General features: G+C 40.3%; 1 protein-coding gene across 5 annotated transcripts; it reads right to left on the bottom strand.

Annotated features, from left to right (window-relative positions):
- Positions 1 to 8: 8 nt before the first annotated feature.
- On the bottom strand, positions 9 to 22,816 carry crtc1a (CREB regulated transcription coactivator 1a). Of its 5 annotated transcripts, none has more exons than XM_086273487.1 (16): positions 22,666 to 22,816; positions 19,519 to 19,635; positions 17,928 to 18,053; positions 16,188 to 16,249; positions 15,681 to 15,775; positions 15,074 to 15,124; positions 14,749 to 14,834; positions 14,623 to 14,663; positions 13,963 to 14,153; positions 13,672 to 13,817; positions 13,451 to 13,543; positions 10,587 to 10,685; positions 9,065 to 9,169; positions 6,409 to 6,492; positions 6,115 to 6,292; positions 9 to 5,346 (listed from the first exon to the last, which is right to left on the bottom strand). In XM_086273487.1, the coding sequence occupies exons 1-16, from the start codon at positions 22,789 to 22,791 to the stop codon at positions 5,141 to 5,143; spliced, it is 1,806 nt and encodes a 601-aa protein (XP_086129613.1). In that variant the 5' UTR covers positions 22,792 to 22,816; the 3' UTR covers positions 9 to 5,140. The 5 variants fall into 5 exon arrangements, with proteins under 5 accessions (XP_086129613.1, XP_086129614.1, XP_086129616.1 ...); XM_086273488.1 differs by having other exon boundaries at positions 10,587 to 10,682; XM_086273490.1 differs by lacking the exon at positions 9,065 to 9,169.
- Positions 22,817 to 27,756: the final 4,940 nt, after the last annotated feature.

Raw genomic sequence — 27,756 nt, 5'->3', positions numbered from 1 at the left:
CAAGTGTCTTGGCTTATTCAGATATATTTATTTTCATCTCATTTACAAATAATAATGCAAAGATACAAAGACAGAAGCCTTCACACGAGAAAAATACATCAGGTACATTTTAAATGGAAAGCCCCGCCCCAAATCTATAACGTCGCTCACATTTACAGCCAACTTGGATTATTTTGGTCCAATTTTAACAGTTAAAATAGAAAACGCACAATTTGAAGAACAAGGTTTGGACCAGTTGCTTTTAAAGGGTTAGCTCAAAAAGAAAAAGTACAGACCTGCCAAGCTCTGCTGCAGAATGCTAGATTTGCATATTATACGAGCATAATGTTTCCTGTTGCTGCGAGTGCACTACAGAAACATAGTGCACCTCTTCACGGCAACAGGAACATAGTGCATTTGCAGTGTGTGGAATAGTTTCACTCAACTTAAAATACATTGTAGAACGTTTTAGCTGCCATTGTGTGAGTCTTGAACCAGCACTGGGCCGTCCTCGAAATGCACTCACAGGATTCATAGCTGTGGGCAACCCACTGAGTGACCTTACACTCTGTTTCATCTTCCTGATTCAGTTTGTGTTTTAACAGCTTGTGTCACAGAGCCACTATTAGTCTGACTGTACAGTATTTGTATGTGATTTTTCTTACTCGTGTTATTTCTCATCGTGTCCATGTTATGTCTCAGTGTTTTTTTTTTCACTACAAAATACGATTTCACCACAAATTTATAAAACAAAGGCGAAACTAAATGGTTAGTTTAAAGCAAAATACAATATGTCAAGATACTTTGAAATTCGGCATCATGCAGAAAATAGATTTCTCATCTAGTGGACAGGATATAGCAGTCATTTCTTTAAAGGGGACCTGTTATGCTCATTTCCAGCACCAAATTTAAAAAAACAAACAACTGCTGACTCTTCTAGAGTAGACGTGCAGGATTCACAGTACAGAATAACCCCCACGTATCTTATAGAGGGCCCTGGTGCAGCTTCTCAGGACATCTTTTGTTTATGCAACAGGCTGTTTTAGCTTTTTTCCCTTTAAACATACAGAAGGTTTGAACGAAAGGTGGGTGGAGTTCAGGCCTAGTAGTTGGTGCATTGTATTGTAAATTCACTTTGGACAAGTCACAAAAAAAAACAAGCAGGCATGCAGGCGTCTGCAAGGGCCTTCACGAAAGTAGCGTCACTGGGACCCAAGTGGCCCGAGTGACATAAAGTATAAGACCCACAGACACGTTTTAGAAATCAATTTCATAGTGACTTAATTGCCAAACAATCTCTAGGCGTATCCCACTGGGGCCTTTGATGAGCATACTAAGACTATCCACTCTCAGTGACATCATACAGAGCCAAGAGCAGAAAAAAACTAAGCATTTAGGACAGGCTTTGGATAAAGTAATTACTGTGGTCTTGTTTATTATTAGTGTCTCCCATTCTAAGAGCAAATATAACTGGAAGGAGATGCATAACAGGTGCCCCTTTAATTCATGTTGTAGAAATCAGTAATTGTGTCCAACCTAAACAATGACTTTGTAGGTAAATATGAAATAATTTGAACCATAATGGGATCATTTGAGGAAAAAAAGAGGATGTTTTATAAAAGTTTTAAATTTTTTCTCTTACTTATGGCTATCTTTTTTTTTTTTTTTACCTTTGGTTCAACTGTTGATTTTACTTTAAAAAGAAGGAGAAAAAAGATACAGTGCTGTAGACAAATCTGCTCTGAAGTAAAGACCAAAAGAATCTAAATAGTCTAATATGTAACAGGAAGTGGAATTCCTGCAGAATAAAAGTTTTTCAAGTAAATGAAAAGTGCTTCAAGGGCCTTGAAATGCATATGGACGAGGTCCAAACGAAATATCAGATAACTCTGAATTAATAAATAATAATATTGAAATAACTGTTCAACCTTACTGATTCACTGTTTAAACCACAAAATTGTTTAGCTAATCTACACTGCAAGTGGTTCTACATGCATGTAGTCTGTTTTTCCAGATACAGTATTTAACTCAGCTGAAACATTTTAAGGTAGAGGAAAACAAACGTTGCTCTGCTGTAAACTCTTGTCTCTGTAAACACTGGTGCGATACCAGAACGTTACTGCTTAAAAAGGTGGCAGTAACAGGCGACGCATCAGTCAGCGCTTATCTACATGAGCACAAAAAGTGTTTAAAAAAAAACACAAAACAAAAAAACAAACGGAAATAAAGAACCCACAAAAGATGTCAGGCTCACTATAAAGTCTGGAGGTCCAGCAGAGAATATAGAGCCACAATGACATATTGCAGCACAGTATTTCTCAGTGCATTTTCTTACTTTGACATCATATCACATAAAGCACGAAAAACATTGTTCCTACCATACAGAAATATACAAAGCTAGTCTATAGATTTACAATGACATAATCAAAACTGTGTGGGTGTTCCACGGGAAAAAAAGCGCATACTGGATATTGCGGTATAAAACACAGTATCAAACAACGGCTTCTACATGTGCATGAAAGGCTGATTACCACATATCTGATGCTTTCAGGCTTCACTTAGCAGTCACGTAGCCTATACACGATGCAGAATCAAAGAGAGACAAAAGACGAGTTTAGCGAACAAGGGGGGAAAAAAAAAACGCTTGCTTGGACAAACAAAACCGACCTAACCCTTAAAAATAAAATAAAATAAATTGTTAAAAAACAAGCCATAAAGAGAAAACACTTAAGGAGATTCGTGCAGTCACAAAATTATTAAAATAGAAAAACAACCACCCCACTTTCCCACAGTGATAACTAGAACGCAGGATCACTGACCAACATGATGCATCTGAAATATTAGAGTTTTGTTGTTGTTTTTTAAAGGAAAAAGCTTAAAAATCTAATTTTAAGATTCAATCATAGTTTTGTGTTGCATGAAAATAAATATGCTGGCACAGGGTTCCTCGACGCACATCGACAGACGCGATGTTTCAGGAACATAACAGCCGAATAGTGTCCTGGGAATGAATCTATATCTATTTTACATTTTATTCTACCTGCACTGAACTGCAATATTAATTCTGCAAAATACTTTTCAGGGACTGACTCATCCCATCTGGCACAGTATTACAATAACACTTACTGCAAATGTCCAATGCACTATTTTTGTAACTTGAACCGTGGTTTGTTTTTCTTTTTTTCTTTTTTTTTTTTTTTTGCTAATTAATAATTTATTACAAACGTCTTCGAGCATTGTTTCGTTTTCTTTATTCCGACATGATGCAGTCAGAGCTGCAGAGACACGACAGACACACCTGCGTGCAAAAAATGTAGGAAAGAAAAATGTGTAACAGTGTAACAAAATACTCACCGACTGAGTAACAACTCAGCTCTCTTCAATAGATTTTTTTATAGAAGTTTTCAAAAATAAGTATAATTCAATTTGCTTTTTTCATTTGTCTTTTCTTTTTTCTTCGTCTTCTTTTTTTTTTTTTTTTTACAAGAAGGCAAGTTTTATCAAAGACAGGACAGACAGGTCCAGTGCACATAACAGTCACGAGGGTAGGTGGGGACGGGGGGTTTGGTATATACACTCTGAGAAATCAGTGTTTTAAATAAATGCATAAAGTGCAATAATGAGACACGTTTCTGAATGAACTCAAAGGACCCATCTACTGAAACACGCACTGATTTCACAGAGGATTTTTAAAGCACGAAAGCATACGACTACGAGAGCGACCAGAGCGATACGGAACGAACTGATAAAGGGCACGGACAACACGAGCGCTACGAGAAAACGGATACATAGAGTCGCTGTAGTGCCAGGGAAACGAGCAAAGCAACACATAAAACTTAAAGCAGGATGTCATATCCGCTTTGGGGAAACAATATGTGTCCTTAAGGACATAAAGGCTAGTTATGAGAGGCAATGAGGATGACAGGATGGCAACAACATGGTTGTACAGATGTGACCTAAATACATTCTCTTTGTATCAACAATTCTGTTCTATTATAGAGGCAGTTCAATTGTCTGGAAAAATATACATATATATATATATATAGATATTTCAACAACGCTGAGGTCACATCTTTGGGAGTAATCCTGTGTGCCACGCTCAGTGTGCCTTTCCCCCCCACCATCTCTACACCTCACTAGTCTGAAAGAATGGAAACAGTTTCAAAAGTAACATGGCACGGTCGCCGTGCGTCCTCTAAGAATCCTGCACGCTGCCTTCCTGCGTATAAGGGTTCGATGTGTGTGTTTCATTTTACAGTCCCAAATCGATCGCTGTAGTTTTGCATAGATACCGTTACGCAAACTCTAATCACATTCTGTACATGTAAAATATAAAACAAAGCCTGTAAACATCTAGCTCGTATTCCTCATTTATCCGTTTAGGTGCGATAAATGAAGTTGAAAAATGATATGGTAGTGACGACACAACGGCGGATTACGTAGGCCAAACCACCTGTAAAAATTACTCCATCCCTAAAATGCTTCTTTGTTTTTTCCCCTCTTTCTTCCTCATCTACATAAGAGTCATCTTTGCATGAAAACCAAAATGTAGACGCTATTAAGGCAAAACAAGTATGCACAGTGATTTGTGATTTCATGCATAAACTGATGACCGCCACTGACTATGATAAAAATCAAAATTCACCATTCCCTAAAAATAAATGAGCTTGCAAAAGGGTGACTCATCGCCTCACCGGGGCTTCCATTACAGCTTGGGACAGAGGGAGGTTAAGCTCAACAGGTGTTTCCTCTGAGTCATCAAGCTACTCTATGTTAACAGCCGTGCGATCGCTATAGTGTGATTTATTACGGGTTTGCTCTACAGACATAGTTTAGTCAGTCATTGATGGAGAATTAGAGACCGGGCTGTTTATGCCCCCAAATTTTCATTAAGCTTCCTCGAATAAAAAACGGGTATATCATCTAAATCGCAACAGGATCCATCACAAAAGGTAGTGAGAGAACCATTAAAGGGAAGCTAGCAGCAGTCTTTAGAAACATTTTAAGAGCTCATTTGTGGGAGTCGATTGTGTTGGGTCGTGTGGAATTGATGCTCAGCCCAGATGAGGCCTTTGATCAGCCTGATTCTAGATACCTTCTCCTCAGAGACCCTCGGCTTTAGGTAGCAGAGTTCACACACCTGTTACACCCGCTACTTTTGTTACAGCCTGTCAAGGCGAAATGCATCCTCGGTGGCGGGATCGGTGAGGACCATGTCCGGGTCATTGAGCATGTGCAGGCCATCCAACGTCAGCGGGTCGATTTTCAGATCGTCCAGCGGGAACTGAGAGTCCACATCAAAGCTGACATCTGTGGGCAGGGAGCCAGACAGGTCCTTGGGCAGGCTGGGTGGAGACTCTCCACTCACTGTGGAAAGACAACAAGAAAAAAAAAAATACTATTCATCTCACTGAGGTTTCTAAGGAAGAGAAGGAAGGCTAAAATTAGAGACAACTTCAATGAAAACAAAAGAATGCAGAGGAGTGTGGGTTATGATTTGATAACAACTTAAGGGGACAGCTTGGCATCATAATTACATATCTAAGTGAAGCTGATTATTAGGAGGGCTAATTTTTTAAAAACTAATAAAGGCAAACCTTAAGAGGATGGTTATCTTTGAATCTACATGCAGATAAGTGTTATACGTCTCTGCAGCATTTAACAATGTCAGAGCTAACATTCTAGTGATTGAATGACAGGTAACCCGCTACTTTCATACTGCTCAGACCATAAATAATCAAGTTGGACTTTCATTTTTTTTATCCTGTGATTTATGCCCGATTTAGACTTCTGTGGGAAATCTACGTCGTAACTTCCGTCATAACTGCAACCACCTTTTTTATCCTTGATGTGCAACTCGTGAGAAATGTAACAACACGTCGGGTTGCGGCAGCATGCAACGACTGAATGACAAAGTGCTGTTGCTTCCATCCATTATACAAATCCAGTAATCAACCAAATCATTGTGAAGCTTCTTCTGTTCAGTTACTGTCACAAGACCCACAAGAAAATGTGAATCACAAGCGTTCCTCCACACTTGGATCTACCAGTTCTACACTTTAGAGTCTGGGTCTCTGCCTTAACAGGCCACTCGCTGCATGTCTTGAGAAGCCGTGTGAAGTGTCGAAACAGCACCTGTGAGAATGATGTTGGGGATGTTGCCATGGCTACTGTATCCAAGCTGCTGCGAGTCCTGAGGGTTGCAGTGGCCAGTCAAACCCATCATAAGAGCCTGGGAGTAATTGAGGGTGGAGTTCTGGTTGTACAGGCTGTCAGAGCTGATGGGGGTCTCCATCATGTTGAACTGCTCCAACTGGCAATCCCAAAAGAAAGAAATAATGCAACAAGTCCCTGAAGTAGGAGAAAGCTAAATGCAGGAAAAACATGCGAAGATGATTGGTTTCTATCTGACACGGACAGAGCCTGTACCTGCTGTGAGAGCGCACTGGCTTGAATGGAAGGCAGCTGCTGGTCGTAGAAGTCTGCAAACACGCTGCCCAGTATGGAGTTGTGCTGCAACAACAAACAAGCAGTGATCGGTTTATTATAGATGTAGGTCAAAATTACAAGTGCGCACCATCAATATGAGCATATATATGTATTGCATCAAGGCTTCAGACATAATACATTAAACAAAAAACACGGGATATACAAAACGAGACAGTCAAAGCAGCTAGAACACTGCAACATGTCACAACGTCTGGAAATGTGTGAGGTTTTTAATGTACAAATGCCCACCCAGTTTGCATATGCCAACACATTAAGTGTTTTTATGTGAATGATGCACCATCAGCGTATTTATTTTATCTTTTGTGTTTTAAAAAGAAAAAAATCTCGGAATTACAGCACCGTCTAGGCAATAAACTACCAGATGTTTTACTGGAATTTTACACATTTATCATGTAGTTTCACTGGTCTGACCCACTAACGATCAAAGTGGGCTGCATGTTTGACACCTCGGGTCTAGACAACCAGATACAAAGGCTTAGAATAATTAGGATTTTTTTATATGCCTCTATAAAATGCTTATAGCCGATTTTCTTTCATGAGGAGGCCTTCACAAGTCTTTGAGCATCTGCCATAACGTTTTGCACATTTGTGTGACATTACTGCAGCACAAACCTTTTCATTTTAATTGCACAAAAACGATTTAAAACCTGCAAAAAATAAAAGAAAAAAACAGTTGTAGTAATCTGCAGATATGTAAATAAATGTATTATATGATAAAATAAATAAATAAATGGCTTAATTAATCACACGAGGCAAAATCTTTCAATATCAGCTGCCGATATCTTACAGCTCTCTGTATACATAATACACTGAAATGCAAACCGGCCAAACGCCCCAAATCGTCTACGTAAGGACAACAAAAGGAAAGCCTTACATGAAAAAGGAGCTTCCTCTCCTGCCTTCTGGCTTCCACGTTTTAATTAAGACAAACCAAACAGGATGTAATGTGCGTTAAAATTAAGGGAATCACTGAAAATGTAATCCCCTCTGTGGCTTTATTCTCCCCTCCACCGACTCATCCAGCGCAAGCTAATTCTCTTGAAAATCCTGATTTGTATGTCCTCATCGAATCAGCAGCAGGAATTCTCCCGTTTCATTGTGGCCTCTTAATGTATAAGTAATTGGATCATATTCTCAGTCTGTGCTCCACCTAGTTCTAAACCACATTATCTGTGTGCGCTGCACAACTCCCCACGGGGCAGAGCAGGTTAACAAGAGAACACAGACTGTTGGTTGTGGTTTGGCCCGTGGATAACCTCGGGACTACGAGTGAGCCACTTCAGCTCTGGAAAGGCCCGAGTTGGGAAAGCAAACATATAGAAATGCACACACAGCATGAATCAACTCTGTCACTCGCCACGTTCCTCTCTCTCTCCACATCTCAAACACACAAGGGCATGTTTAAAAGTCAGAAACTATAACTTCAATCTTTGGACCAGTAAAGGCTTACTAGATGGCACTTTTAAAGGTGTAATTCAAGACAGTATTTAAGAAAGAACACTTAGCAATAAGCGATTAAAAGATTATCAGCACTACCTTTTGCAAATCTTACATGCTTTTACTAAGTCTCACGCACATCACTGACAGCCCTAATCCATGTTTACCTTGGGTGTGTTCAGTTTATCTTAATGCACTACATTGCAAGCAAGGTTCAGTTTGCACAGCTTTTCCTGAAAAATCCTTCGAAGGGGATTAATACCTCCCTTGATGCTCACCCATTCCCCCCCATGCTGGTGCAAACCCACATTAAACACAGAGATCTGACAAACATGGGAAAGAACAAAACAAACTCCACTTCACAGTCTAATAAGCAAGACTGGGAGGGAAACGGTGGAGTTGCGATGCAAATACCACAAAAAGCAGCAGAGGAGGAGGAAGGTCAGGGACACGGCTACATCACAAAACACATCAATGACACTAAGAGACTGCTTAAAGAGACTGGTGGTCAGATCTGGGCAAAAGAAGAGCTGCTCAGGGTTCACAGTTTGTCAATGCTTAATGTGATCATTCAGATCAGGAATAGAACTTTTTAATGCACATTTTCTATGTATATATTATTAACTTTAAGTACACACAGACAGCTTTCTCCCAGAGTATTTCCTTCACTGCGCGGTTTCACTTCCTCTTATGTCAAGCATGGAAAACACATCAGTGATTTATAAGGTTAATGATGCCGCTGTGCATGTCGGTAGACTCAGACTCAAAGAAACCCCAGGATTTCCTGCTATTGCTCGTTAAAATGTCAACTAATAGAGGCTGCACTGTGTTTTATCTACTTATTAGATACTAATAGATATTATTCTTTTTTGGCTTATAAAACACAGAAAGTAATCATATGTAAATGCATAAATAATGACAATACAATTAACTTAAGGGGGGAAAATGCTTGTTTTGATGTTATGGGTCTTGCTGAAGGGCTCGCTTTTTATTTAATTTTTTTTTGCCCAGATCTGTATCAACAAGAAAAAGCTGCACGGAGTCCTACTCAGCAGAGATAACCACAGCACTACGATGCAAGGGACGGTGATGTTTATACAAAGCGAGCCGGCAGCTCGTTCAGTCCATACGCCCTTACTTGAGGCGAGCCTCCGGGTGAGAAGCCTTGATTGGAGACGGGAGAGGTTGGAGATTGATTGGCAGAGGATCCAACCCTACTGCGGTACTGTTGAAGGGACGAGGCCTGATACAAGAGGATACATTTGAGTTATTCACACTGGAGGCCGTCGTTTTGTTTCCCCCCCTCGTTCGTTGTGTGTAACTCTTCTCCTATTGAACAAGGAGCTTTGGTTAACCATGTCTGTGGTGTTTTTCTTGCAGGAGACTGGCGATCAGAGGAATATTGAACCTGTGCATACTTGTAGCTAATGCTGAAATGTAATTAGTATGATCACAATATGTGACGAGTGATGTGTAGATCTCACGTCAGTGGAGTAGTAGAAAAAAAAAAGAAAAGTGAAAGACTGAGTACTACAGGGGATTAATTAGTAAGAATATCGCTGGAAATTAAACCTGAGCAAGTGAATATTTTAAAAATAGTGACCAGGGAAAACCCACTCTGCTATCTCTTGTTCTGTCCTATCATCAGATGTTTTTTATACTGTCTAACAAAATAAAAAAAAAGTACTATAAAACCTTCCAAGTAAGCAACAGATACGCCATCAAGTAATTGAGATTTATCAAATGAGGCTGATAATGTTTAATCATTTACAAGTCAACGAGGCGTTCAAACCTTTAAACTCCTAAACTATTAAAAGATAAGTTACCAAAATAATGGTAGCATGAGATGAGAGCGATAAAAAGGAGTTCAAGGTCTGTGGATAGAGCTATAAACCGGTGACCTGGTCAGTGGCGTCGAGTAAACCTGTTTGAACTCGCCTGAAAATGAAAGAAGGTCATGTTTTCCTTGACATTACTTTGACTGTAAAATGATAAAAACATTTCCTTATTAACGGTTTAATAACAAGAATACAAGTCTAAGATCCAGATCCCAGCGAGCTTCCTCTGCGTTTTCCGTGACCTCACGCCGCACAGTCTTTTACGGAGATGAAGAGAATGTAGGCCACTTCATTTCTGCAGTAATCCAAACACATTCCCATCGCAACAGTAGAGCGAAGCAGCGAGAGCCAAGATCTGAAGGAGAAACAGCGCCTTACAGAAGCTTTCAGATTCACGGATGTTTTGCGAATCTCTTTGTGCATTTTTTTACATTCTGCTTTAGTGGTTTTTGGGGGGGACTTGAACTCTGCAGAGAAACAAAGAAATTCTGGGACTGCAAAATTATGGTTTTGTATCATAGTTAAAATAACAAAGAAAGAACAATTGCACTGTCACACACAGTCCTATTTTCACGTCGTTTTTTCCCCCCCCAAGCAAAACGTCTGTTACAAAACACACTCTTGGACAACTTCACGTCACAGCTGAACGTCTACGAGATCAGTTCTGATTACTTCGACGTGGCAGTGTGTTCGCGAAACCCCGAGCCCAACACGTTAACACCATCTGAAAACAGTTCTTTGGGAAAACTGGGAACCAGCCAAGGAGAACCAGTCATCACTGGGTTGTTGTTGCAACAAATCAGCGAGACACAGACTGCTCACCGCGTTCATGTCGATGGTCATGTTGGTTTGCGAGGACGCCTGGTTGTCTGACGGGGAGCAGGAGTTCACCGAGGACGGCAGCTGGACCAGACCCGCCTGCTGGAAAATAAGCAGTGGACTCATAAATAGATAACTAATCTTTAAGCACCACTGTATAATTTTAATGCTTGCTTATCACACACGCATTATATTCATATCTTATTTTATTACATCTTGGCAGATATGAAAACACATCAAAAGAAGAAAAAAAAAAATCACATAAAAGGCTACAAGTTGCCTTTTATGTGACATTTTTAGGAGTTTAGATTTTAGAGTTTTATATGTTTTTGTTGAATTTTATTGTCAAAGATCATGCCAAAATGTAAAAAAAACACACACATAAACTTTCTAGTTAAAGGTGAAGAGTCTGACCTGACTATGCACAAGGACTGCTGCACTGACAATCTCCTGTGAAATGTCTTTTTTCCCAGACCCCGAGGCAGCAGGGATATGGTTTTACTTTTACCCCTCTAAGTAAATCATTGTGTATTTTTTGTCAAAATGTTATACTTGCGTCTCATCTGTTGTTCTGGGAGTTGAGACACACGAACAAAGATTTTAGCAAGTTAGCGAGATCTCCGCAGGTGTTTTGCAGTTGGCCTTGGGTTCTTTGTACCTTCTTCAGGACCGCGTGTATTCGCACTTGCTGTGATCCCAATAGCCCCACGTCATTATCTCCTCTGTTTATTTCATTGTGGACCGATGAACGCCTAGATTCTTGGAAATGTGTCTGTAGCTTTTAAGAGGTTTGTGCAAAAACCCAGCGAGAAAGCTTTTGTGACTGAGTCATAGTTATCACAAGAGAAAACTCTCTATGGCTTTCTTACTGAGAACAACCTCTACAACCCACACTTCTAGTCTCATCTTCATAATTGGAACACCTGAATCCAAACAGCTTTTGGAGAAGCAATTAGCAGGGATTCACTTTTTTTTTTTTTACAGCCTCTCTGATAATAACTCAGTATGTTGAATAAAGACATGGAAAGCACAGTTGTTGGTGCGTTTTTATTTTTAGTCAACTGTGGCAAAAATGAAGATCTGCTCAAAAAGTAATCAAAGTAAATGAAATAAAAGCAGACGTGACAGGAATATCAAAGAGTTTGCGAAGTTTTCTTCCAACTAACTGGTAACTGAAATCATCATAGGTTTTATTATTTATTTGGAACCTTATTAAAAAAATATAGTTATAATAATTCATTTATGAACTGCTGCTCCTATAACTCTGGTGTGGTTATTCTCTAATTCCATCTCATTAAACATCTCAACAATAGAGAGGTGACTGAATCACAGACGAGTAAACGTAAGTAAGTCAAAGTAAGTCGAATGTTCCCATGAGAGCCAAAACGCATCATCGTCATTAAATGCAGTTTATCTATTTTTCCCCTCATTTTTCATCTTACTCACTCATTCACAATCTGGATGCTATCAATCTAATTAAAAAGCAGCAGCAGCTGCAGATAAACATTAAGTCTGAGATCTTAAAGTCTGGCTAACATCAAAGTTTTGTAATATTCTTTTTTTTTTTTTTAATGGGCTGTGGAAAAATGCATTTTCATTTCAGTTAAACATGAACGGCTTCATGATTACAGTTTGTTAGGACACGTGTTCAGTAACATTTAACATAAAGCTATAGTTTCAAATGATTTAGCGTTCATGTGATAAACAGAGATAAAATGTATGAACATTCTTAGAATGAAAAGAATGAAAACATTCATAAATCCAAAAATATTGGAAGAAGTTGGAAAGACTTGGAGATTGGGATTAGCTGTACTTGCATTAATAAACATAATCCCGAGATTGGAGGCTTAGGGAGCTGACAGACTGATGAAATGGAAAGCAGACCACAACGCCAGCGTCACAAACTGAAACACAGCAACAGGTTTGTAAAGGAATGGACTCGATCCTAATTTCCAGTGAAACTTCCTGAGGTCTATACCACAGCCACTGAAAATTCAGGACTCTGATTGGCTGGAAGACCCAGAATAACTTTTACTAAGTAAATTATTTCATCAATTCCAAAATTTAGACTTAACTTCAGATGATAATGACTCATTCTCTACTACTACCAATAACAAACATGATCAGACGCTTCTCTGTATGTTGTACATGACATGACAAGTTCGAGAGTGCGATTCGAGTGTGAATCCACTGCAGCTACTATAGCGGACCCAAGAAATATAATTCCTTATAAGGAAGAGTTTAAGGAACGGCTGCGGCAGAAAAGAGAAAACCGGAGAGGAAATGCAACCAAAACTGCGGAGAAAATGAAAAGATGTCCACAAACCACGGGTAAAAGCGAGGGAGTGAGAGAGAAAGTGAGTCAGTGCCAGGGGGAGGGGGCAGCGATATGCAACATCTGCACTGGCAGCATGTTGTGTAGGAGAGCACGTTGCTGAAAGTTTCCCATTATCTTTTCGGCTTCAAATAACTCTGACCTAAGGTGATAGACATTCTAAGAGGAAGTGACTAGCAGTGATTTGGCTTTAGCGGTGGGCAGAAAGCAAGTTAAACTACTCTCAACTCTGAGGTGATTGTTTGAAGTAACTAACAACAGGGCAGGGCGACCAACTGTCAGCTGTAAAGCGGCAGACAGTGAGCGAATTGCTTCATATGCAGATGGACTAACGCTCAGCGATCCTCTGGATGTTTAAAACGGGTAAATGAAAACAAAACGAGCCACACGTCCGAGTTAAACAACTGCTGTTGACTCATTCATTGATTTTTTTTGGCAAGTGGTCATAATACTATATAAAACTGGATGTTCGTACATATGAATGAGATGAAGTTTATTATGTTTTGAGCTGTGGCTTTGGATAGAAACTCACTTGCTGGTTTGGGTGTGTCTGGGACGACGGCTGCTGGCTGAAGAAGGCGTACTGGGACAGCTGCTGCTCCAGGTTCATGGCATTAATGGCTGCCTGTTGGGAGCACGGCACTTTATATGACAGAAACCTCAAAAAGCATTCATTTCAGTATTTGTAGCCTGCCTACAAATCATGACACTGTTTCTATGTCTATTAATGTACAACGCTTTCCTCTTGAGTACCTGGGAGAGAGTGAGAGGTGGAGTTGTTGGGGAGAGCTGCAGGTTCTGGTGCTGGTGGGAGTCTCCCGCGTTCAGGATGAGAGGAATCACACTATCCTGCCCGGCCTGGATTTCCATGGCTACTGTGGGTTGAGACGTGTTCACTCCTACCCAGCACAAGAAAACAGTTTCCTTAAAGACCCAACTTGGCACCAAACAAGTGGCAAATGCTGAAATCCAAGATCCTTCATATCCTGCACATAACTTTAAGATATGTCCAGAGAGAACAGAGGAGAGAGTGCTTATTACCACCTTGTGTGTTACCCAGAGCCTGCGTGCTGCTCTGGGAGCCGAACGAGGCGGCAGCTGGGTCGTCGTGGTCGAGCGGGGTGGGCAGCGGAGGAGGGAACTGGATGTTGGTCAGATCGGGAAGAGAGCCGCCAGTGTTGTGGGCTGCTGGTTTCATCGAAGCGGTCAGCTGCTGTTCTGGAGACGGGAAAATGCTGCAGAAAAACAGATGGGTGCCGTAAACTCTCCAGCGATGACATGCTCGATATACTCGGTGATGAAATAGCAGAACCGCCAACACCAGTAGCTTATTCAGATTACTTGGAAATGTCTCCCGAGGCAAACAAGTCCAGAGATATTTGGACTTCATGCATTTGGCCCAGGGTATTTTTGCAAATCTTTTGGCTCCACACTCTCATTCCTTTGGCAGTTGAGCGAGTCAAAATGAAAATGTTGAACTACAGTCAGATGCTTTCAGTTCAAAACTACGCTTTATTCACACCCATTCATCAGATTTGTGTACACACGTACCTAGCCGAAGCTTCCTTTCTGGATTTAAACACTATATCGTAACAGTGAGACCAACGTGCCCCCCAAAAATATTTACACTGAAACATAATTTCATTGTGTTACTCAGACTATAGAGGAAGGTATCCTTAGACAACCTAAGACATTAAAACTCACTGGATTCCAGGAACTTTGCAGGGCTTGGATCTTGAAATGTTCTAAAGTGGGAGAAAAAAAGACAACTAGTGTATCAGGAAGACCAGTGAGATACTCAAGTGAAAAACATTTTGTGTGAAGATTTACTTTTTTGCTGTCCCAGTTATGTTTCTGTCCATCTTCATCCACCTCTTGTTTAATTGCTTCAGACCCCGGTACAGTGAGTAGGAGGACTGGGGAGAGCAAGAGCGAGAGATGGAGATGGAGAAATTAAAAAATAAATCTCCTCAATCTCTTGGATCTACAGATGTCCTGCCTGTTGAAGCTCATAATAACTGCCTTCATTTAATCAGATCAAGTGAGTAAGTGCAGTCGTTAATGTATGTAGCGTCAAGTTACAACATATATATACATGAATTTATATATATCCAAGCACTATTGCATTGTAAGGTACAAAATGATGACAAGGTACCCAGCAATTCCCTTTGAGTAAGCACTTGATGACAGTGGGAAGAAAAGGTTCCTTTAAAAAGAGGAAAAACAAAAACAAAAAAAGAAAGTAGACAAGAAGTGTGACATTAGTAAAAGAAAAAAGAATTCTGAATGCAAATAATGGGTAAAAGCACAAGCACTTCTCCAAGATGATACGTACAAATTCAACCAAAGTGCTTCTAAAATTGACATAATTCCCCTCACATGGCCATTAGGAGCGAAATTCACATGGTACTTGAATGCGCACCATCTGCACAGCAATCAATTTTCCTCCTCTTGCCTTCAAAGCCGCATTCAAACCCTTTCATCATACACTGGAGGGTGCTTCCACTGAGTCGTCAGGAGAAAGCAACAAAATACCACAAAAACTAAACAGGATCACAAAAAAAAACAAAAAAACAAATAACACTGAATTCTGCAGATAATGCAAAAAAACACTAATTTAAAAAGCACATATAGACTAATTCAAGGCAGAGTTAAAAGCTCATTTCATGCAGGGTGTCTGTATGAAGTGAGCTGACACACACCACACTAATGAACATGTCTCTTACACTACATGACGAGAACATCTTCGAAATCTTGTGTACCTCGTTTTGGCTGCAGCTCCTGTGATCCTCCAGTGAAGGAGGCCTGCTGGGCAGGAATTAGTGTGCACTGATGCAGTGCTGAGTCAGAGTTTGTCCTGCAGCACAAGAATTTTAAACTCACATAAGGCGATCTATAGACAAAATCTACCCGAATAGCACAAAAAAGTACATAGTGGGCAACTACAGCACTGCGCGACAACAACATCACATGCAGCAGTCAGTTATTTTTAAATGTTTAACACTAGAATAAGGACACTGGAATAGTTTTAAGTGTAAATATAAACATTTCAATAATTTTTCTCAATGGCAGAAACTGTGAAAGTCATTAAATATGTGACAATGCAGAAGGATTTCACAGTCAGAGTGTTAGCCTCTTGGGTCTTTCCACTCTGAATGTGTCTTGCGTTATTATCTGAACACATTTCTTCATGACAGGTGAAAAAAAAATGCATTTAGTTGCAAGAAGGCCATGCCGAGACATTGTGTCATTATCAGAGACCGTCTTACCTCCTCCAACTAGTATCAGGTGGCGGCGAGAGATATACTGAGCCATATGGACAGCTGTCAATGTGACATCGCAGGTTAAGAAATAACAGCTGGAGAATAAAGCCTTGGCAGAATCAGTGTACTCTCTTCTGTGAATTCAAAAAATAAATAAATAAAAAAAGCACTGTGCTTGGTGATCTTCTACAATACAGGGTACACTTTCATTACCTACAGGCCGAAGTCTTTTACAAAAATGCCCACAAAGAGTTTGATTAAGATCTAAAAATCTGAAATCAAGAAGCACTTCCGTTTCAAAAGCTAGCTGAATACAACAGCATTATTAATGAAAAGGTGTTAATAATTGCTTGTTCTGCACTGTGTATTTTCCAATAATGCTACCACGAAGGAGCATTTAAACACAAATGTATATTTTATGCATATATTAAGCTTTAAAAAACAATAATACAGTTTAAAGATTTGCATTGACTTCTGCTGGAGAATGATGAGAGCCCGCAGGTGGTTTCACTTATACTGTGTGATTAGTCCTGTTCTCAGAACTGTGTGGGTGTGTGCAGACTATGGTTTATTAACATCTCCACGATGCTAATGTTCAGCTGTTGACACCATGTTATTCCCAGCCAAACTCCTCCCACTGAATATTTATCATAATACATGAAATCTCTGTCTGTCTGTGCGTTGGTTTCTTTGTCCACCAACTCCTCCGAGAGCATTAGAAGATGAGCAACCAAACCTGTGCACACAAGTTCATCTTAGGCCCCGGAAGGTTCTTATCTATATCAGATACTGCGGCATCATCGCATTGCCTAGCAACCACCCAGCAACAGTTTGAAACGATCCATTTTTTTGCACTTATGCACCTTATAAAAGCACTGTATCGTTTGTATTTCACAACAGTAACATTTAATTTGTATTCGCAAAAGCTAAATTATGCATGACACATTATGATGGCATCGTGTTGCCCCGCAACCACCTAGCGACAGGCTAAAATGACCTGTTTTTAGGCTTCATGCACCTACAGCAGTTTATGAGACATCCCTATCGTTTTTCATTTCAAAGCTACTTCTCATTTGAATCCACAAAAAGCTGAAATATTCATGCCTAGTAAGCACCTAGGAATGGGTTAAACTGACCCATTTTTAGGATATTAACATGTTTGTTTGTTTTTTCTCAGTATGATTAAGTATATCAGGCTTCCAACAGCATGAACAGGCCAAAACAAATACTGTAGCATGGGGCATGCATTGGTAGGAAAACATCTGTGTAAATTCCTAATAATCTGCAGAAATGCCACTCTACTGCTCCTAAAGAAAAATTTGACCGAGTGAAGTTTTGACCAAGCACTCTGATTTAAACTGAAGCTCAGAAACCAGATAAAAATGGTAATGGTAAATGGCCTGTATTTATATAGCGCTTTACTAGTCCCTAAGGACCCCAAAGCGCTTTACATATCCAGTCATCCACCCATTCACACACTGGTGATGGCAAGCTACATTGTAGCCACAGCCACCCTGGGGAGCACTGACAGAGGCGAGGCTGCCGGACACTGGCGCCACCGGGCCCTCTGACCACCACCAGTAGGCAACGGGTGAAGTGTCTTGCCCAAGGACACAACGACCGAGACTGTCCAAGCCGGGGCTCGAACCGGCAACCTTCCGATTACAAGGCAAACTCCCAACTCTTGAGCCACGATCGCCCCAACATTAAACAACACTTCACCCAACAGGCAGCATAAAAGGATATCTGTCGTCCGTGTTTGTCAACAGACAGGGGTTTCCGGTGGGGCGATGTGATGCGGTTCCGATCGCGGTAGACTCTTTCCACCAATCCGTGGTGTCGCGTCGACCTGTTCATGTCGAGCCCTGAATTCTGACAAATAAAGACAAGGAAAAAAATGGGTAATGAACTGGGCAAATTGCAAACATTACTTTTCAGCTCCTCACCGGCCTGCACTATTAGAGCTGAATGTGTAACAATAACAAGAGAGTTTTTGAGGTCATTAATCTACAAAAAGCACTGCGGCAGCCACGGTAGTCAGCACTTTACCTCAGTTACACTGCTCTTGGCCAGCAGAGAATAAACACTTCCTATGAGCATGTAGCACAGGAATGAAAGGTAAAGTGGTCCGGGGTGAAAAGGATGGGGGAAGACTGGAAAAAGAAAATCTGAAATGTGTGCATTATGTTCTACGCGTGTTCTTCAACTTGTTTGTTTGTTGTTTTTTTGAGGGTTGTCATTTCATTGGCAAAGAAAATTAAAACTACGAAACTGCATTACATTTTCCTTTTTTTTAAAGGTTGGTATCTTGTTCCATTTGTCTGACGCTATTCCGTGGAAATTTCAAGGACAAGGGCTTTTTAGCCCACATGACAGATGTTTTCTGTCTTGCTGTGCAGCTTCAGTGCCTTTCAAGCAAGAGACTGTTTCCAGCACTGGCTGAGAGAATAAAACATGGAGAAGCTCTTCTTTCTCATATACACAGACTGACACACTAAGCAACGCAGCAGTCGCGTTGCAGATAGCACTGAACGCAATGATTTTTTCTTTTTTTATTTCCCCAAATAAAATGAAACCTATTATTCAGAACAAATTACACACAACCTCCTGACCCTTTTTCCCTTCAATTTCTAACATTCATTATTGTGCAATATCAGTTTTAAGGCTTTCACTGAAGACTGACATTTCTTTTATGTTTCTGTCGACAATTAATGCAAATCCTTTCCTGCCACCTTTGAAGCTGCTCCTGAAAACAATTTAAAGCAATAAAAAAACTTCTGCTTCTGTTCACGTTGTTGCCGAGTGCACTGAAGCCCAGCATGAAGCTGTCTCCCTGCACATAAAACACACAATTCAAATTTGGTGTGACAGACGTGGCTTCAAGAACGTTCTTATTACGCTGCGGCAGCAACATATAAACTTCAAAGTTATTGCAGGACTGTGTACACAGTGTTTATTGGACAGAGCCTGCGCCGAGCCATGCTACAACCGTATACAAACCTAATGTAGGCTGTGGCCTTGGATACTTACACTGCCTCTAAATAAAGTATTATTTTTGTTCATATACTGCTTACATAAGTGACTTACACAAAGTATGTGACTTCCTGTAGAAGAATATTTAGTCCAGGGAAAAAGAACCTCAGGATGTCTAAAAAAAGCGACCAGTCAATACTGCAGGATATTACTTACCCATAGAGATTGGGAAAAAATGGGGGTATTTATTTATTTATATCACACAATATATTTTTGCAGTTAAGGCCACAGATTGAATTGACCTACACCAGGTATATTTTAGTTGTAAATGTGAAAGGCAAAGGAAAGATAAGCAATCCTGTACCTGAAAAGGCACGTCGATCGTGCTGTTTCCAATCTGATTGACGTTTGGCAAGGATCCTCCATAGTACTGCCCACGGTTCTGCCCCAGCTGCAAATATTTGGTCTTCTGCAACTGCAACTGCAAGAAGAACAACATCAGGTAAATCAGCAGGCATTTATGGGAAATTTAGAAAAGAAGTAAAAGAGTTTCTCGCTCGCATTAAGTCCACGCTCCAGTTACAGCGATGTAATAAATTAGCTATTAACACCCCACACGCCTAAAAACCAAGGACCAGGCCGTGATATTGTTAATAACGAGAGCTGAATATGATGTTCTGCTAGAACATTTTCTTTTTAAGTTGCATGATTGTTTCATTTACATTACAGGACTGTTTGCAGATTTTTCTTAAATTTTTTGAAGTGCTAAAAGTGAGATTTGTGGATTTTAGCAGTAAAGGAAAGGAAGATCGAAGTGGTGGAAACTAAAAGCTGTTTAATTTAGTGACAAATTTTGTTGCAAGCTCTAACGTTTACAGCTAATTTAGTGTCAAATTTAACGGTTTCTTTTTTATTTAATGTGAATAGATTATATGAATGCCAAGGTGCAAGCAAAGCAGTATAGATATAATTCAGTATCACTGAATGTGCCTGTCTTCATTTCAGAAGAAAACCCTCCAAACTGTCACTCCAGTGTTTATTTCAAAACAGCCTCCTTTTCCATGTCCAATCAGAGAACCCATGACCAGTCAATTAAATTGTCTCATGCAAGCCCACTGCTTACTGTTGGCATGGCAGAAAATCTAATAATAACAATTACTATGCCTGCATCAGTGGTGTATTTTGATAAGCCTCCAACCTCAGAGTATACTTCTTTAGCTACATGAACGCAGTCTCTGATGCAATGGATTAGATACTGTAACAACAGAATATGAAGTCTGGGTCACTTTAATCACAAGAAGCTGTGTACGGAGAAAAGCACAAAAGAAAAATCAGAGTGAGAGTTGAGCATAAAGGGAGGCAACAGCGTGAAAGGGTGAAACTCTAAACCCGAGGCATCCTTCCAGCATGTCTAACTCTGGCTCAAACAAGAGCTACCTAATGTTTGTCTTTCCATTAATCACTGGAAAAGTGCATCCTTTCACCAGTTTCACTGCCCCATCTCGCAGTTTTGAAGAAAGCGATCCAGCTTCGCTCTGTTTAATGGGTTTGCTCATACTCCACCTCTCCACTGGGTTTTAATTATAGTCAGCTTGGAGGTTTTTGCATAATTTTACTGACAGCCAAAAACACACAAACGACTGATTGCATACTTAATGAAATCTAGATAAAAAAAAAAAACATAAGGCCACAGACCTCCACCAACCTGTCGAGACATATCGTCTACAAATATGGACCTATAATAATAAAGTCATAACTCTGATGCAACTTGTTCTATTAGTTTCCAGATAAGGACGTGTTTAAAGGTAAAGCATAGGGAGGCCATTTTTCTTAACATGTATTCCCAAACTGATGATTTTTGGTTATTTGGTTACACGTAACTATGTTGCATAAGTGTAATGTAAAATGTTACATTTAAGTTACCTGTTCAAATGAAATGTACTTGATTGGTATATATTCAGTTTATACCAAGCGATTTTTGTGCGTGCTCTCACTGGCAACTTCTTTAAGATACACCTCCTCAACTGCTTGTTTATGCAAATATCTAATCAGCCAGACACAATGCAGCAACTCAGTGCATTTATGCATGTAGACCTGTCAAGTCAAGATGCTTAAGTTCAAACCAAATGGAGAAGAAAGGTTATTTAAGAGATTTTGATCGTAGTATGGTTGTCAGGACCAAGTGAGCTGGTATTTCAGTATTTCAGAAACTGGGATTTTCTAAACACCTCTAGGGTTCATAGAGAATGGTCTGAAAAAGAGAAAACATCCAGTGAGCGGCAGTTTTCTGGGTGAAAACGCTTTGTTGATGTCAAAGGTCAGTGGAGAAAGGTGCGACTGGTTCTAGCTGATAGGAAGATACAATATCCCCGAAAAAAAGTTCATTAAAACCAAAGCATGCAGAAGAAGAAGAAGCAGAAGCATCTCTGAATGCACAACATCTTTGAATCTTGAAGCAGATAGGCTACAGCAGCAGAAGACCACACTAGGTGCCAGTCCTGTCAGCTAAGAACAGGAAACTGCAGTTAAAAAAAAAAAAATCACACAGAGGATTTAAGGCACTTCTTAATGGGCCAACCCATCACTAGTGAGGTGTAGCTAACAAAGTGTCGGGTGAGCGCGTATTTCTAATAATTTTTTTTTAAAGCAATGCACGTTTAGAAGTTTTGCACTGCAGTCTGCCATTGACGTGAGACTGTGAACCAGCATCCACGATATCTACTGTTACATGATACTTCTGCTTTTCTGATTCTAGAAAGACCTTTAAGTTGCTCTTTATCGTCCTCTGAGCAGACACAAACACACAGATTCAGAGAAACAGAGCTTAGATAGGATAGTGGCTGATGCTTGCAATGATGTTAAGTCCATCATATTTCCACTGAAGCCCTGCCTCCATAGGATTTATTCTGGAGGCCTGTGCTGTATGTGGCTTAAATTCCACATAATCTGCTGGCCTTCATCTTTGCCGTAAATGTCACTCATGTTGCAGTGCACACAGGCCTGAGGACCCGTCAGACAAGTTCACCGCGGTTTATATGCACAGAAACACACCTTAACATATATCCCTATATGCACCACGATTTTCTAATTCATTTTTTAAAATGTCAATCTCTACGTTCACGGATCATATCATATGCTTTAGGTTAATCGCTTCGTATCTAAGCCCACGAGATGAAGGGAAAATCGCGGTGCTGGACGCGCGCTGTCAAACACGGATGCACGCCCCTTTGCTTTACACTTGCGTGGGACAAAAATTGTAGCCAATAACTTTTAGGAAAGATGGTCCCCGCAGTACGCATCTACATTTGAGGACCGACACATCGTGTCGGCTCAGCTGGCCGTCCACCGACAGGAGAAAATCGGCCACAGCTGGCAGGAAGCGTCGTTTGTTATTGTTTACCTGTTCTGCGTGCAGCCGCGGCGCTACAAATGCCTATTTGACAGCTCGCTGAAAACAAACGGAGCGCAGACAGGAGGGAGGGAAGGAAAAGGCAGCAAACGGTGTCGTTACCCTCGCTGCTCGGGTTATGCTCAGGTCTTTCATCACTTCTTCAAACGCCGCCGTCTCCTCCGCCTGCTTCTGGTTATGTAAAGCGATTTTCTCGCTGAATTTCCGCGGATTGTTCGAAGTCGCCATGTTTCGCTCTTCTGCTCCGTTTTCCTTCAATGGTCAGCGTCAAGTAACACGGAGGGAGGACGCACAGCTTCCGGTTAGAGAGGCGGACACAACGCAGAGCGTAAAAACAGAATACCCCCCCAAAAAAAGGCAACGTTTACCTGCTTTTCCTTCATCCTGAATGAAAAGTCTTTAAACTTATTTTTTTTTAAAGGTTTTTACAGTGTCGTGCAGGCCAAGTGGGCTTCACATATTTGAATTTACTGACCACAGGTGATACCTATAATCTACAGCTAAAACAGTCTGTGGACTGACTCTAACTAAAACAACAGGAGCCAGTGTGTGACTTATTACAGGAAGGCCACATGTGCAGGATCCCATGAAGCCTCTCCAGTGTGCTAATAAAGCGCTGCGTGATCCTGCTGACACTTATTAAACATGTTAGTGTGTGGGGAATGACGTCCGCACCGGGATCTGGGACTACCTAAATCAAATGCAGCCATTTTTAGTGTTAAAAGCTTCAAAGACCCTAAAACCGTCGTTACTAACCTGCCGAGGCAAGAAAGGGACGGCATGTGAGCCTAAAATCAACTTCCGGCCACCGTGTTTTTATCTCATTATCTGTTAAACCGTGCAGGCAGATAACCGAACAAACATTTACTTTTACTTGATTAAAACCAAACGGTTTACACATCTTTTATTATGAAATCTGATGGTTTCCGGTGTACTCAGGGAAGAGAACGGCAAACTTGACGCTTCTCCCTAGGTAGGCTTTGCGTGGTCACGTCGCTGCGCGGGGGTGTTGTGGAGGCGCACCGCACATCTGGACTGCGGAACCCCCGCAAAAATACACTATTTAAGAAGACACGCATCATTGTGTGCGTGTCCCTTAATATTTCTGAGGACAGTGTAATCTACAGAATTAATAATAATAATAATAATAACAATAATAACAATAATAATAATAATAATAATAATAATATTATTATGTCATTACATTACATTCTCTCTCCACATTACATTTGTGGAGAGACAATTTGCAGTTTGGTTTGGCCTTAGTGTACATGACTTGCGCCTTGAGTGAGAATGTAGAAGTCTCTGAATCCCCCTGGGAGTGTCTCTCTCCTCCTAGTTTTCCCACTGAGCAGATACAAAAGCTGTATGGACTACACATTCGCTGAAGACAAACGAGTTTTTTGTGAAAAACAAATGTGGTATTTGTGCCATCGATGACAAACGAATCCGTCTGCAGGGGAAAGAGAAAAAGAAAAGGTCTTTGCGTGTCCGTACCTGTTTTTTGGCTGCATTGGGATTTTTAATTTCACCTGCACTGCTTCATCCCCCCTAACACCCCCCCCCCCCCTCCAAAAAACCCCCCTCTGATTTTAATTTATGACTCCGTGTGGAGCGCAGTGAAAATAGCTTACTTGCAGATTGAAGTTCGCACGAAACACAAAACATCTGGAGCATTTGTTTTGTTTTAAGGATAAACGCACCTAATTATTGTTTCTTGTTCTCAGACACTAAAGACACAGTGGAGCTGTTTCACCTGCCATTAAGTTGAGTGTAATTTGGTTGTAATGTAACCATGGTAACATAGGAAAAGAAGTGACTCCAGGGCAGGTGGAGGATAGGAGTCTGAACACAGGATTATTATTATTTATTTATTTTTATTGTTCAATAAGCCTCCAAGGGGCAAGAGGCTTTAAGTTGAGCCTGTATGTAATTCCCTTTTAAAACGGGGGGAAATGCATGTGGAGGATTTCTGTATCCAGCTGTCCTTTGTCAGATATTGTTAATGTTTATCTAATGCAAACATGCTGCGGTGACAATAACAGCCCAGCATGCAGCGACATCTCAGCTTTAGTGCACAGCTGAAAGAACGTTTCACTTCACTTTATCGGCCGAGCTCAAAGTCTGAAAGTCATTTAAACATCTACACCAAATTTCACACTCTGGCTCCGTGTTGTTCACAAAACGCTGATGAGATGGTAACAGATATAAATGATAGAGAGTTTGGTGAACCCCATAGTCTTTGATAAGTAACATTATTCTGTCTTTTGTGCTTTGCTCCTTTAATGTAGTTAGACTTGTCCTGAAGCATGCATGCTGCTCCAGCAGAGTGTACTAAGATGGCAAATATTAATTATCAATAAAATAAGAAAGGTTTTCTTTTTTTTCAGGTATGCCAAGCCTTTTAAATGGTACCAAATCTTCCTCTGAAACACCTCCAAAAACCTTTTTAATCTTTTAACACCATATAAAACATATGAAGGCATGTGCCAGGTAACACAAGGTGATCCGCATGAACAGTCTGGTTGGGTCACTAGTTCATGACTGGGCCTTGGTGGACAAATGGATTAAACCTTTGACTATAATAATATTCTATATCTGAACTCAGTCCATCTAGTAGATGCACAGCCAAAGCCACACTACCTGTTTCTGTCAAGATGATCCCACACGCTTTTAATAAACTTGAGGTCTGGGCTCTGAAGAGGCCGGCCCATGACTGATAGTGTTGCACTGTGTGTTTTTCTATTCAGATATGCTTTTACTGCAATGACTGGGTTTGGGATCATTGTTGTGCTGAAAAATGAAGTCATTGCCATTCAGAATTTTCCCAGACGGTATTGTATGGTACATCAAAATTTGATGGCAATTTTTTTCCCTCCAACCATTTTGGCAAAATCCACAACAACATTGACTGAAATTCAGCCCCAAACCATGACAGGGGCTCCACCATGTTTTACAGATGGCTGTAGACACTGTTGTGCTTCTATCCTGTTGATGATTTAAACCAAACCTGTTACATTTGAATTAATTGATCAGACCTGTTGACTCTGATTGTCAGCTCAGGTGTTGTAAAATTTGGCAGACCTCAGCCTTTTCTCTCTGTTTCCCTTCCTTAAGAATGGCTTCTTGACAGTTGCCCTTTTTGAGGAGACTTCAATGAACAGTAGGTGGATCAACTGGACTGGACTGCCAAGGACCAGCTGTATCTATCAGGTCCTGTGTCAGGTCATTGTTGGATTTTTTTTTTTTACTACTTCTTAAGGTCATGACTTTCAGATACTGCTTATCTGCTGTAGATATTTTTGTTTTGTCTTTTTAAATTCCTGCTACTTCTTCTTTCATCCTCCTCTCGCCCAGTTTCCTCAAATTTTTTAAGGAAGCACTACACACCGTGTTGAGATATGCTGTTTTTGGCTAATAGTGTTTTGGGAATCACTTTGTTGGAGCAAAATATTATTTTATGTTTATCAAACTGTGTTATATTCAATATTTTTCATAGATTCAACAAAAGAAATTAGAAAAAATGTTTTTGTAACAGGCTGCTTTTAACAAATTGTCCAAATATTCAATTTAAAAGCGGTTCCTTGTTTTGTTGGCTGTTATGTGTAGACGCAACACTGGTTCATCCCTTCAGTTAGATGGCTTTTTGTGCTTGAATGATTCATAGGTCACTGCTAAATGGCGTAATAAGGATCTCCAAAAATAGTACTGACCTGAAAATGCAACCAATTACCAGAGAAAAACTTTAAAAAGACTTCCTGAAAACCCCAAGAACTATTGCTCAAGACCACTTTAAGTACTGATTCAAATTCTTCACTCAACTAAAAATGAAAAATGACAGGCTGTGAAGTAAGAAAGTAGCTCTTTTTCTACCACATTTTTCCTTTATTTATTCTGCAAAGCTAACTGAACCTTGTGCTGTAATAATGTAATAATAAATTACTATCAGAAGATGGGAATAAAAACTTAGCCTGAATCAATTAATTAGAAAAACAAAATCTGGCAAAAAGAAGGAAAATTTAAAACTAGCTCTATTTTCTTTGCTTCTAAACAGGAACATTGGTACAGTCAGGGGTTAAAGTGAGACTCAGCAGGTAAAGAAAGCCGAAAAATCAGTTTAATGACTCAGCGTGAAAAGAAGCACAGCTCAGATTTCCTTAATCTACATGCTGTGTCCAGCTGACCTGCTGCTCTTTGTAGAGTTTCCCTGGCTGACTTCCATCCTCTACCACTGATTGGATACTGTCAGTGGTAACTTTTTCCTAGACACCCAGTGTGCACAAGTCACACACACGTTAAACCCATCACAGTGCAGCAAAATCAACCTGTTTAACCTGCACTAACCTGCAGAGGATGTTCATGCTACCTTTAAATAACACAGTTAGCCACAGTTTGTTTTGCACGTTTCACAATATGAAAAACCATAATGTCACATATACAGACCCATTATCTGATTTAAAAACATGAGGAGCTACATTTAAGCTTTAACTTTCCAGTTTATCAAACACCACTGAGCCGTCTTTACTTTTAAATATAACCTCTCTTCTTCCTCTTCTGTCTTTCTTATCTTTCTCCATCTTCGAGTGAAGTTAGCTCTCTTTTCTCTCCCTGTCAAAAACAGCAGCTGGACCTTTTCATCTGTTTGTGTGCAGATAACCTGCACACAAACAGTCTGCATGCTTGCTGATAGAAATGCTGTATTTGAAATGACCTGTCACTTAAAAAATGTTACTGCCTTTATGCTCGCTTGTCTTCTGTGGGAGTAGCCAGATGCTGAAGTACAGCAACCTATGGATACTGCAGTCGTCCCGGTGCTGTACCAAAAAAAAAGAAAAACAGAAAAAGAAAATACACCCCACTTGAACCCCTGACTTTGCCACACGATTGTGCCTCTTTGGTCTCTTTCTATCCTCTGGTGACTAATAAACGAAAAGGATTTTCATGTGTTACTTTTTAGGCTTGATGTTTGAGGGCCAGTGACCCCTCAAATGCCTTAAAACCAAAAATAACGAGTGTGTTTTGAAAATGTAAGGAGTAGAAAGTCCAGATATTAGTTTAAAATTGTAGGGAGTAAAAGTTAAAAAAAAAAAAAAAACTACTCAAGTACAGATACCTGAAAAGTCAACTTAAGTACACTAACAAAGTATTTGTACTTTGTTACTTCACTCCTCTGCAGGTCACAAATGTTAATAT

Source organism: Aulonocara sp. 'chitande type north' Nkhata Bay, linkage group LG18 (genome assembly GCF_057382095.1).
Source record: "Aulonocara sp. 'chitande type north' Nkhata Bay isolate Kocher_YH1m ecotype deep benthic linkage group LG18, A_spYH_male_GT1.1, whole genome shotgun sequence".
Lineage (NCBI taxonomy): Eukaryota > Metazoa > Chordata > Actinopteri > Cichliformes > Cichlidae > Aulonocara > Aulonocara sp. 'chitande type north' Nkhata Bay.
The sequence above is the reverse complement of the archived record's forward strand: the minus strand, read 5'-3'. Positions and strand labels throughout refer to the sequence as shown.

Bases quoted from the DNA above. Each gene is read 5' to 3' on its own strand.
- crtc1a (XM_086273487.1), bottom strand. From the start codon at position 22,791: ATGGCGACTTCGAACAATCCGCGGAAATTCAGCGAGAAAATCGCTTTA. The intron at 18,054-19,518 runs GTACAGGATTGC...TTTATTTGTCAG, and splicing joins CGATCGACGTGCCTTTTCAG to AATTCAGGGCTCGACATGAA. The intron at 16,250-17,927 runs ATATCCTTTTAT...CTGCGATGTCAC, and splicing joins TTGACAAACACGGACGACAG to ATTGACAGCTGTCCATATGG.